A 13,393-nucleotide genomic window follows, 5' to 3' on the forward strand; every position below is an offset into this window, starting at 1 on the left:
TTTGTGTCTTGCACGTGGGTGGAACTGTTTTGTTTACTTGTGCTGAATACATGTATGCTAGAAATTTAACGTTCCATTGATATATTCCCTTCATTGATCAGATGCGAGAAGGAAATCGCCATTTCTGTAATTGACACATTTGCCAGAGAGAACGTTTTTCTTTTCGATCTCTGAGTTGAATGAAGCCGTATTAAAAAACAAATAACATTAAGCTTATCGAAACCGTAATTTCTAGACGTTTTTTAATTATCCGAATTTCATGTTACGCAAGGGTGCCAGATTTCCTTTTCGATATTCCAAAGAATAAGAATTAGCTTTCTGCGATCGAGTCCAACAATAGCTACTCAAGTTCTTTTTCGTTTTTTCCTTTTTGTGAAATAGACACCAATATTTGTCATTCATGTGGCACTTTTTAGCGAAGATTATAGCGCCTTGTTTGTAAGAATTGATTTCTTTCTGTTTCTTAGAAGTTTTCTCAATTGACAGCGAAACAATAACAAACGATTTAATCGAATGAATGATATTTGAATAGGCCGTCGTTAAAAATTGTACAAACTTTGATGTTGAACATCTCAGCGCGTTAGGACGCGTTTTAAGATGACATGGAAAAGTCATATGCATGTAATATTTCTTTACCCTTGGCAATATTCGGAGCCAGAGAGAAATTCTCATTGACTTTTTTATTTTTAAGCTTTTGTAGGATTTTGTAATTTTCCAAAGAACGAATGAATGGATAAACTATACGTAGCTCCCGCAATATGTCATCTGTTTAGGATCTTTTAACCTAATTGAATTTAAAGAAACCATAATTTTTCGATAAAATGAAGCCTGGCGTGATTTCTTGTAAGTACAAAGACTGTTGAACCAGTTTGTTCTGACCAGCAAAACCCAAGAGAGCAAAAGAGTAATACTTTATGGTACAGTTACAACTTTTAACTTTCAAGATTTACAAGCAATCACCGTGTATGCTGCCATAACAAATCGGTCCCTCCGTTTTATTATGGAATGTCAAAGTTCCCAATTAGGTGGACAGCTTAGGCAGAGCTGAAAATCAGTCTTGTTACAGTACAATGTAAAGTACAGTTTAGGGTTAAATGAATTCTTCTGTATGGAATTGGCAAAGTTTCTTTCCAATGGTTTTGTCTGTTTGTACATGTATGTCTGCTATTTTGAACTAAAATTTAAGTCAAGTGTCTGGTATTAAAATATCAGATCAGGTTTTAATCCCAGTGTTACTTTTATGTAAAAACTCTTGTGTACAGCACCATAAATTCTTTTTGCCAAAAAAAGAAATTTAATGTTGAAACCTGAAAATGTGACTGGAAAGCTTGAAGTCTCCACTCGGACCAAAACCTTGTTTGTGAGATATTTGCTCAACTACAGAGAAGATCCTGTGTTTAAAGGGGCAGTGTCATGGATTGTAGGTAAACTTTTGCGCAAGTGAAAACTGGTCTAGGCGAGTGCATTTTGAGGGTCACTTGCCCGAAAGGCGAATCTCCAAGTGTCCAACCCTGTTCTGTAGGTGAAAAAAAAAGTTAGAGACCCGTTTCAAAAAAACTGATTTTTTCAAAAAATTGGTCTAAAGAGTGTTGAATTTTTGAATATTTTAGAGAGTATTTCTAAGATTATCAATATCTGGTAACGTTGAATGGGAAAATTTCACCTTCCCGTTTTTTCAAAAAAGACAACATGTTGATTTTAAGGCTCAAAGAAATGCCTAATATTGTTGCCATGGTAATGCTATTTTGGAGAAAAATATAATGTGAGAAATCTATGATGGGTATTTAATACCCTGGCCAAATTTTGTCTTGATATAATTACCCTAACTGTATCTAAGGACAGAATATGTTGTTTGAAAAAAGGAGAAACTATTTGGAGCCTCCTTAACAATGAAAAAGTCACTGAAAATCGATGTAGTAAATTTATGTTCAAATTAAAAGGGATCAATCCCATGATACGACCCCTTTAATTTAAATTCACCTTATTGATAGAATATCTTTGGGGTAGGAATCTCTAAAAGAATGAATTTAGCAAAATGGATTAATATTAAATCAGGTAAAGAAATAAATAAAATAAAAATAAATAAGTATACACGTACATTCACAGATAGCGAGCATCTACATACATGTAGGTAGAGCAAGAACTGCTCTGGTACTAATTTCATGGAGTCAAGTACTAAGGTGTTTATTACAAGGATCTGTTGTTAATCCATGTTAATATGGCTATTACTGTGCTACAAACATCACTTTTTATAAAAGAATTATGAGTAATATTAGAAATTGTCTGTACTGTACATGTAGTTTCACTAGAATTATGCAGCAATTTGAGGAATATCATTGCATCTTGACTTGTTCTACTGCTGTCAGTGATAATTTTAAGTCCAATAATCAGATACATGTATGGTAAAGTTTATTGGGGATTTGATGTTTTATTCTCTACAAAATCAGGCAAATTATGCTAATAAATTGCCACAATTTTTATGAATGAAATGGAAAAGGTAACTTGGTGTTAATATAGTGGGCATTTTGAGGGGAATTGTAACACTTTGTAATGCGTTTTTCTGATAGACTTTCTGAATTAAAGCCACTTTATAACAAGTTTCAAGCACACTTACACATTCTGCAGAATCAAGTTACTCTTGCTGTGATTTACATATTTCTTCTTTGAAGAAAACAAAATTCCCACCTGTTAAATTTCTGAAGTGGGAGTATTGATGGCAAGTATGGGTTGGGATTCACTTGAATAAAATTAAAAAATAATCAGAGCAAAACATATTTCTGTTGTCTGGAACAAAGAGTCACATACATGTAGAAAAGACTTAGTATCTGGATCCATAAATTTGCTAAAAGTTCTTCAGAATTACCCATCAAATCCAAATTATGGTAAGTACTGAATAATAGTGTTTACTCTTCTTCTGAACTGGCTTGAAGGTGTAATAATATTAACAACTTTGTAATAATTATTTTGACCTTGAAAAAAGAAAGAAAAATAGCGACAAAAGAAATTTTGAGAAAAACGTTTGACATGTTTTTCATTAAAGCAAGTTTGTTATTTTCATGTGGTGAATTGTTTGGTCTTGTTTTTATTTCAATGATTCTTTTATCAGTTTTATTTCAAGCTTGGTCTACTTTGTTGTTAAACCATTTTCAGTGACTAAATTATTGTGAAAGGCTTTTGATATGGACACAATTAATTGATGATTAAATGTGATTTTAAACTTTAAAATGTGCATGCCCCTCAAACTGAATTGAAGGTGTTAACAAGAACAACAATTTGCCACTTTCCTGTTTCATAGGAGGGAGAGTTATTTTTGTGCTCATTAACAATCCGTAAAGAACTTTAAGGATTTCTGGTTTATTATCTGAACTTGTAACAAAGGAATAGAACTTTAATAATTAAGTGTCAAGTTGTTTTAGGGCTGGAGCACTTATTGGGGACATTGTAAACTGAAGTTGATGAATTAATGCAAATCAAATCAAATGTTGGTTTTTGAGGAGAGGGGAAAACCAGAGTACCTGGAGAAAACCTCTCGGTGCCGAGTACAGAACGAACAAACTCAACCCACATGACGAAGAGTCTGGGAATCAAACCTGGGCCACATTGGTAGGAGCTAATTGCTCTCACCACTGCGCCATCCCTGCACCCCAGTCTGTTGAATTAGGATGAATTGTTAATAATTTGCTGTGCAGTAAACACCTGTGTGAAAGAAAAAGCACATTAAGAAATTCCCGTACCTCTTTGGCAGCATATACAGGGACCAATAGTTCATTTTTTTCTAGATCAAAATACTAAATACCAGATGATGCTGGGGAAGATGTTCTATATGATGTCTCTTTATGACAAATAGTGTGAATTACAGATATTTTTAAAAAATCTCCATTACCCATATTACTGGTATATACCATCTGGGATAACCTTTGGTATCTTTATCATTAGATACTGACAAAATACTCATTTGCAAAGTCCAGTTATCATAATTAAAGAGTTCGTTTTAGCAAGTTTCAGTAATGTTTAGCTGACACAGTCAAACCTCAAGTACTGTACATGTATCTGGACTTGTGGCATGGGAGAGGTCAATAGCCTGGATGAAAATTATGTTTTACAAAGAAAACGTGTGGATTTCAGTTTGAGCTTTTCAGCAGTTTTACAGGATTATTGCCAAGGGTGTTCATTTTTTCTGATTATTTATGAAAAATAATTATTGGGGCCAAAGAAAAAGTCTAGATAGTCTGAAAATCAAGATTTTCCAAACTTGTCTTGACTATAATTTACAATTTGATAAATTTAAGTACCACCAACACTTGTAACAACCTCTCTGTTTTATCTTTTTATGGAAACATCAAATTAATGTTATGTGAGCAAAGGATCTGGCTAAACCAAAAACTTTGCTTAAATCTTTTAACAGATTTCCTGAGCAGTTTGCTGTGTGAAACAAAAGACGTTGCTGTTAAACAGCTCCTTATGCATTTACCACTCCTTAATCCAAGAAATGACGAAGCAAGATACGAATACCTTCATTTGTTACCCAAAATTCTACATCATACGGTGGAACATTCGGTGCATCAAGAGGAGTGCCGTCAACTTTTGTCACTTGCAGTAGTTCATCCTGCCTTCCCTCCTGAGGAGCGGAATGCACTTCACCATTGGTTAAGCCAGCTTGATAAGAGTCTTGGTTTCCAGGAAAGGCAACAAGTTACAAACTCATATATATCGGAAAATCCTGATGTGTTACCTAACACGGGATGTGAGAACCTTGTTCGACAAAATTATCGGCGAAGGATGAATGGCTGGCGCAACCAGGCACTTGTTCATGTTGACTCTGGCATTGGCGGGTCATTTGAAGCACCTGTGATGATTTCGAACCATCTTTCGGTCTCAGTCTCTTCAAGAAAAAGCAGGTCAAATTCGCTTACCCCTCCCCCGCCTATGGAAGTGCATGACTCAGTTTTGGAGGATTATGGAGAAAAAAGAGAAATTGAAATTCGTCCGGGCAGGTCCCAGTCGTTTCCAGTTGATCCTCACAGGTTAAGTCACTCACTGTCACCCCAGTCATCACTCGAAAGTGAATTTGATGAAAATGGATGTAGGCAGAGAGGAAGTAGTTTTAATGAAGATGCTCGTCCTGGAATGAAAGGTTAACTTAAGGGGTTCTTTTAAACTATTCTTAAATTTACGTATAATATTTTATATTCATCAACCTTTTATGGGAGTGGATTATTAGGATTCTCTCTCTGTTGTCAATATTTTGTAGTTGGTTTTGACTGTAGAAGTAGCAGCAGTAGCAGGTCAAGAAGAGATGCTTGAAGAAACTATTCAACACTGGGCAAATTACAGAGAAGTGCAGAATGAAAACTGAGGAAGCATGGAAGACCTGACTTCAAGTCTGAAGAATCCCAAACCAGTATAAGGCTTTATCCAAATCAACATTATTTTTTATTTCTTGGGAGGGTTTCACAGAAACATTTTTGAAAATTATACATACGTTAGGACTTTCCGGCAGGTACAGAAAGATACAGAAAGTATCCTTAACATTCATAAAAGCTAACCTTAGGCTTAAAAACTTTTGTTTAGGCCTAAGTAGGCCTCAGGTTAGCTTTTATGAATATTTAGGGTACTTTCTGTATTGGTAAAAAATACCTGTGACCTGTGTTTTGTACCTGCCTAGGACTTGCAAACCGTTTTGGTCAAAAGTTATGATACTCTCTGATCTGTCATATTAAAGTTAAGGCTGGGACACACTAGGCGTGTACTACTTGCAGAACAAGTCGCTGCGACACGACGCCTGTTCGGTACACACGCAGTGATCTCGTATGAAAGGGAATGTGAGCTAGTTTTCTAATTCAATATGGCTGATCATATGACGCTCTCTCATTGGTTCATTTATATTTTGTCGCAGCAACTTGTTGCCGGAAGTGTACACACGATGCGACAACTCTGCTTTCGCTAATTTTGTCGCTCCGATAAGTCGCACGAATTCAAACTAGTTTGAATTCGAGTGATCGCGGCAACAAAATTCTGCCGCAGCGACAATGATTTTCATGAAGTTAACCGTGTCACACAAGGCGAATTGTTGCAGTGACTTGTCCCCGCTACGTGTCGCAGCGACCTATCGCCTAGTGTGTCCCAGCCTTTACAGTACATTGTAAGACGCCTAGTAATTAGTCATTACTTTATCAATTAAGCTCCCCCCTTACTTTTTGATCTACATGTAGGTCATAAAGTGTTATTTACGCAAACTTTTGAAAAACAAGTAATTTATTTTCTTAACCCTTTCACCCCCGTGGGGTTCCCCATGGACGAGTAAAATCGTGTGGCGTTAGACAGATTAAAATCTACAAGTGGCACTCTTGGGAGTGAAAGGGTTAAGCAGATAGTCCATTGTCCAAGGATATTGTGCCTCCCCATTCACTAAATGATTTGTTTTTCTCTTAGAGCTGCCATTGTTGTTTCAATTTCGTTTTTCAGATGTAGGCTCATGGTTGAAAAACCTAAGATTGCACAAGTATGGAAGCTTATTTTCTCAGCTTTCTTATGAAGAGATGCTTGGTCTCAGTGAAGAGTACCTAGACAACAAGGTATTCCACGATAATTTACTTACACGAGACTTTTTCAACAATGATAATCACTATTAGTATTAGTCCAGAAATTTGATTCTCTGAACTGAGTCTTTTTTTGAACAGGGTGTAACCAAAGGGGCAAGGAACAAGATTTTGTTGAGCATCAAGAAGTTGTCAGAACGAGGAGAGATACTTTCTCGTTTGGAAAAGGTACATGTAACACTTAGCTGATCATGAGGTGGCAGTATGCAAATAACAAGCAACAACCAAGTGTTTCTTTCTCCTTACGCACAGCTCTTTCTTAAGACAAGGTGGAAAGCTTTTTATTTACAATAGATCTCATAGTATAAAACTAAGAGACAGATCTAAAACAGTGGAAAGGTTTTTCTTGCTTAATTAAGCTTGTTCTAGAGAACAATAAGTTTGTTGTGGTGTTTTTTAGTGTGAGAAAATTTAAATTCTGTTGCTAGTGCCAAGTTGTATACAAGATATACAGTAAAAACCCGCATAAAAGAAACTTTGTTTTTCAGTTTCAGGCTGATGCCATTCTTATGTATTGGGTACTTGGTGAAAAATCAGCCTCAAGCTGTTCATAACATGGTCCTAAATTCTGTCTGAAAACTACATGTATACATACTGGTACCCAGTATTTCCTTACATAAGAGCAAGTTGAATTCATCAGGCTGGATTGGTTCTTATGTATAATATGGTGTTCTTTTTACCAAATTTCAGCCTTGAGGTTCTTTTGTGTGGGTTTTTACTGTAACCTCCTTGACCTCTGTAATCATTCTGCTGTCTTACAAAGAACTTTTATGTGAACAACTGGTGTACCATGTAGACACCTATGAGGATTAATTACTTCCTTGGACATTTATCACCTCTTTGAAGTCCTTTATAGATAATCTTACTGGTGTCATAACTTTTGTTGGAAGTCATTTGTTTATTGGAGAATTTTGGCAGGATATAATTTTGCTAAGTAGAATCCTTTTTCAATACTTGCCTATCAACTTTTCCTTGTACATTTAAAGTTCATGCATTATTTATTATTTGTGACAATAACAAAGTTCTATTATGTTATGGATGATGAACCCATGAAACAAAGATGGATTGTACAATCTCAAATTATAAAAAGGGTGTCCCAGTAGGTAAAAAAACCTCTTATTTGTGTTCCACATGGCATCTTCTTGCATGCAACAATGGAATTCTAAAAGTGCAGCAGTAAACAGATGATGATGATAGTTATGAGAAATGCACCTGCAGGGGTGCAGGGATGGCACACTGGTGAGAGCACTCACCTCCCATCGATGTGGCTCGGGTTCAATTCCCAGGTTGGGCGTCATATGTGGGTTGAGTTTGTTGGTTCTCTACTCTGCACTGAAAGGTTTTCTCTGGGTACCAACATTTGACTTGATTTGTCTTAATTTCAGTTTAAAGTGTCGCCAATTAGCACTCCAGCGCTAGAATGACTAGACACTTAAATAAAGTTCCTTTCCTTTCCTTAATACTGCTTTTTGTTGGGTAACCATAATATCCAAGTCCAGGAACAGTCAACGTCATTGTCATTATCATCACTCCTTGTTACGTTTGGCTTTTGTTTAAGGAAGTGCTTGAGCCTGGCAAACTACAGGGAGTTTTAAATGGATTAAAAGACATAATTTACACGCCGATTAAACCCTTTAGCCCGTCACCCCCTGAGGCTCCTACCTATGGTTCCCAGTACTCAACAACACTGACGACAGAACCTCCTCCTCCTCCTCCTAATGCACCACCCCACCCAGAGGATCTGGCATCGCGCATTACAAGAGTTTTAGGCAAAGGTAAGAACCCTTCCTGTGTTTAAAATGAAGTCCAGAAAGCCAAGTTTCCAATGTAGAAGATAGATTTAACATCATGTTTAAATAAAATGGCAAACATGCTGCTAGCTGTTTGTCCTAAAAACATAAGAATTCCCTTCTTCTTACTTGTCATAATACCAAGAAGGACCAGGGATGGTGCAGTGGTGTGAGCACTTGCTTCCTACCAATATGGCACTGGGCTGATTCCCAGAGTTAGGGTTCTTTTGTGGGTTGAGTTTGTTGGTTCTCTACTCTGCGAGTGAAATACCCATATTGTCACTGGGGCAGTCTGAGTGAGTGAGTGTTAGATTATAGGCCTGCAGCGCGTGCATGAATTAGGAAACAATTTTCTCGAATTTCCACAATTGATTTCCGTTGTACAGCTATTCTGTTTGCAGCCCACTTCTTGCCTTTTTTTACCTTGCAAGAGCAATGGTCAACCTCAACAATGGCATTCTTGCCTAGAGTGCTTGTGCACTCAACCTACTTTTTCACACAATTTGTGCGCTTTGTGAGTCAAAACCTGCTTTGTAAACACACACTTTAGGGACTCAGAAAAAACCTTTAACAACAAAATGCAAAAAGAAATCATTCATAATAATAATAATAATAATAATAATAATAATAACAGTGATCCATGTACCTGTGCATTCCACGTCTCTGATGCGTAAAATGTCAGAATCAATGCATAAATGACTTCCTTGTGCATCCATCTGGATGCAAACATATATTTTATTCCCAGGGCTATCATGTTTGTCATGGCTTTTTCTCCACAATCCAACAAAAAAGATTGATACTCTTCTATTAAATGGGTGGAAGACGGGTTAACACATCAAGTGAAAGCATAGAATGCCTGACATGTCACACTAAATTGAACAGCGGTTACCTTCGAAAGGACAAGATATCCGCCATTCATTTTTATGTTTGTAGCACATGGTCCTGGATCATTGGCTTTTACAAATAAGTGTGCAATGCAATGCGTCTCAAATTTTGTCCAGGTACTCCAGATTTTTACCACAATGTCTTGTAATCTTGCAATCTGATATGCTAATTTGCCATTGTCGATGGGAGTCTAGCCAACGATGCTCACGTCATGTTCGCATCTATTTGTCACGCAATGTAATAGGCAATCAGGAATGCTCATTTTTGGAAATAAACCAATCATATTGTGAGAAAGTTATAGACAACGCTTGCTCTTTGTGTCATGATTTTGCTCACACTCTGAAATGAACGCTTTCTTTGGCATTGAATATTGTGGTAAAAAACAAATCGAAAGTGGTTTAACATTGTCTGTACTCTTATCGACAACGATAAGAGTACAGACAATAAATGCTGATCCACTTTTGATTTGCTCCAGTGCTAAATACACTTGAGAGGGAAGGGGGGGGGGGGGGGGAAGACATGTTTAACCCATTAAACCTAGCACCCTAGGACATCCCAATTGGCAAGTAAAATTTATCTGGAATTAGACAGAAGAATATATGAAGTCTCGCTCCCAGGAGTAAATGGCTTCATGGAGGGGATGGTTTTTGACTGATAAACCCATTGTCCCCACCCTCTCCCCCCCTTCCCCCCCTAGGACGCCCCCAGGAAACGATTAAAATTGTTATGTTAGATAGAGGAAAACCTGTCTAGTCTCACTTCCAAGAGTCAATAGGTTAATGTCATTTGAATGTGCACTGCATCAGTGTCATATCGGGTTATGGGTTTCAAATCCTTCTCAGAGCTGAATGTTTCAGGTGCAGTTCCAATAGTTCCCTTCATGTATCAAGTGACCTTATAATGCTTTTAGAATTAGGTCGTCATTATTGTCAATGATCAACTGTTTAAACTTTGTTGTACATTGAATAGTGCACAGAGCCATCTTGGCACATAATTTATTTGTCACTTATCTCAAAATATTTCAGCTTGTACCCAGATTCTTGTGTCGAGAGGTGATGAAGAGCATTGCAGTGCTTATCTTTCACTTGTGGATAGAGTTCTTACCCTTGAGGTAAATAATACATCATTTTATGTGACAGCTCCAAAGTTATGGATTTCTTTTACATGTACCACTTGAAGCAAGACAATGTAGTTAATATTTTTTAGTAAACTTTATCTCTTGTTTTACCAAACTTGCCACAGGCATTTACTCCAACACACAAGGCGCGACTTCAGTCTTGGAAACAAGAATGTCAGAAATATGCAAGACAGCGGCGTCCATCCCATGAAAACCGGCAAAGAGGGTACAATCTTTTATTTTCAGACGTAGTTACCAGTATTAAAAGATCATAGCTTAACAATAATGATCATGTTTTCAGATGGTACAACATGGGCCATAATTCTGGCGACTCAGTTGGTGGTGTTGGAAATCCTCCTGCAGGTTCAGGAGGACTAAGTAAGCGCCACAGAGGCTCACCGCGTAACGCTGCTAAGAATCCTGCTGGCCAGCTTCGAAGCAGCAATAGTGCTGAAGCACAGATGCATTGTAAACCACGACTGGTTAGTGTTGTTTTTTGTCAGAGCTTTGTGTTGACTTTGAGATGTTAACATCTACGAGTAACTTTTTCCGTAGGTAAGAGCTCATGCTGTTGTTGGTAGAACAAAGTCTCTTCCCATAAAATCAACACAACAATCAAGTGTTGTGTTGCCACAGCAACGTAAGTTTATATTTTAATTATGTTGTTTTTGTCTCCAAGTACATGTAGCAACCAATAGCTTACAAAGGAGGTTTGAAAGTGTCAAACTAGATAACGTCACATTACTTGACTTTAATTGACTTAAAATTATGATGAGGCTTCAGTATTTAGAATCTGAAAAACCTCTGCTTTGCTTAATGTCATGATTAAGAAGTTGAGTTGATCCAGGTCAGCTTTTTCCCTGCCCCATTTGGTTATTCTTCAGTTGATCTTTAACTTCTGCAAAATGCAACAATTAAAAGCGGGAACAGAGTAAGTTTATGATATCTAATGCAGAGTATACATGTAGACTTGTTCTTGTTCATGGTGAAATGGTTTGCAAGACTGCAAACTTTAAGAAACTACCCAGAGTGTACAGTGTGACGGCAAAATGTGTGTTTGAGGGAACAGTCATCTTAAAGAGCCTGACTTCACCCAATTAACATTGCGCACCCACATTACTTCAGTTGCCATTTTCAGGGCCTTGAAACTCAAAATTCTGACTGTGCAAAGTAATGTTTCCATCAGACATCAAATGGGTTGTATAATATTATTGTTTCCCATGGAAAAATAAGCTACATTTTGTATGTTTATTAGATTTCAGTTTCTGTTAATTATTTATGTATGACTTGCTCTGCGCAACATGTTATCTAGTACCATCTTCTTTTGGAATGGGAGAGAAGAGTACTGCAATTGGGAATTCCTCTAAGACCAGTGGGCGATTAATGGCTGGAATGATCAGAATCAATGTAGTATCGTTTTTGGAAAATGAAGAAATAACTTCTTGGACTACATGTAAATTGCAAGGAATCATGAACAGCGAACTCAATTTCAGATTAATAATTTTTTTCAAATATTATGCATGTCTTCTGCTGAGGCTGCCAGCACTGAACAGAGATGTCTTTGACAAACATTTGAATACTGATACAGTATAAATATCTTCATCACAATCAGTGAAAAACCTTTATCCTTTGCTTTTCGTTAAATTTTCTCACTGATAATAAAACTGCATTTCATGGAAGGAAGCTTGCATATGACATTGTGATTTTTGGTGTGGAAATGTAAAATTAGAAGTCAGAGGTCGGCTTGTGTTTAATTTACAGGAAGAAAAAATTGTTGTTGGATTCGACACCCATTTGAAGACTTGGTATTTAACTTAAAAAAAAATTCTAGGAACGAAGAATAAGAGTATTTCATCTAATGGACTCCGGATCGAGCGGTCCGGGTTCGATCCCTGGCTCGTAGAAGACTTTACCATCTAATGCCACAACGGTGTATTGCTCTGGCAATATCTTTAGGTTACTTTTACTCAGTACCAGTTATCGCCAACTGCTTGCGTTATTTACAAAGTACCGCAAGCAGGGAATTGAACTCTCACCTTGTTGTTTCCATTGCCAACTGCTTGGGTATCAAACAAAATAATATAGGTTGCTTGCCTATTTAAGGTCCAGTTAAAAGTTCAAACAACTTGGTACCATGCTTAGAAAGTTGCTTTCCCTCTTGAATTTACTACAGAGGCATCTCCGTGCTTCATAGAAAAGCACTCAAAATGGCAAGGTATTCTGCTTTTTTTTTTCTGATAGAAATTCATTTAATCTCACAGGATAGTTTTCCCTAAGGATCTTCACAAAACCTCTTTTATTCCCTTGAAAAAATTTTTATAATTTCTCTCGAGTGCTGAAAGACCTTAACAATATTATTGTAGTAGACGTTTCAAATTCCCGGATAACGACAACAACAAAGACACGCAATGTAAAGTGGGTGAGCCAGACTCTTTAACAAAAAAATGCACACGGTGACACTTGAAAGAGTGTTCTGTAAAACAGTGTTCTGTCAGGTAATGATTGGCAAAACGTTCTCCAGACAAATCAAAGGTGAAAAAAATGTGGTTTTTTTGTACAGTTTCAGCTGACATTGAGAACATTGATGATGGTCTTGAATCTCTTTGTATCAGTGTGACAGAGCATGCTCTTTCTGGTAGGTAGTTAAGTGTTTTGTTTGAACTCAATGACTGCCATGTACCTTCTTCCTTTTTAAGGTTAGAATACACTGTACAAAACTGCTTGGCTTATCTCCATTGTAATTACTTGCAGCCAATAGAGCGACTTTGATATGACCTTAAGTCTTAACTTTAAAACAACATTTTACAAAAATGCAAAATATTTAATCATGTATAACATGATATTTATACTAATGAGAACTAAAAATTAATATTAAGTACTTAGTGTTTTGGTTACAAGGTGCAGCATTTTTTCTCAAAGAAATTGCTTGTTGAATATCCTTCTGCCTCTTCTCTTGACGTACACTGCAATCTTCAGTTGAGACAGCATAACTGGCAATGAGT

General features: G+C 36.9%; 1 protein-coding gene across 2 annotated transcripts in view; it reads left to right on the forward strand.

Annotated features, from left to right (window-relative positions):
• Positions 1-13,393, forward strand: part of LOC137978678 (protein Smaug homolog 2-like) — a 28,191-nt gene that overhangs the window by 9,824 nt on the left and 4,974 nt on the right. For both annotated transcript variants that reach the window (XM_068825692.1, XM_068825693.1), the window contains exons 3-11: positions 4,406-5,134; positions 6,466-6,575; positions 6,681-6,767; positions 8,158-8,374; positions 10,300-10,385; positions 10,517-10,617; positions 10,693-10,873; positions 10,947-11,031; positions 12,952-13,026. In XM_068825692.1, coding sequence (XP_068681793.1) covers positions 4,406-5,134; positions 6,466-6,575; positions 6,681-6,767; positions 8,158-8,374; positions 10,300-10,385; positions 10,517-10,617; positions 10,693-10,873; positions 10,947-11,031; positions 12,952-13,026 — 1,671 coding nt within the window. The remainder of the gene's footprint in view (positions 1-4,405; positions 5,135-6,465; positions 6,576-6,680; positions 6,768-8,157; positions 8,375-10,299; positions 10,386-10,516; positions 10,618-10,692; positions 10,874-10,946; positions 11,032-12,951; positions 13,027-13,393) is intronic.

This window comes from Montipora foliosa, chromosome 12 (genome assembly GCF_036669935.1).
Source record: "Montipora foliosa isolate CH-2021 chromosome 12, ASM3666993v2, whole genome shotgun sequence".
Taxonomy (NCBI): Eukaryota; Metazoa; Cnidaria; class Anthozoa; order Scleractinia; family Acroporidae; genus Montipora; species Montipora foliosa.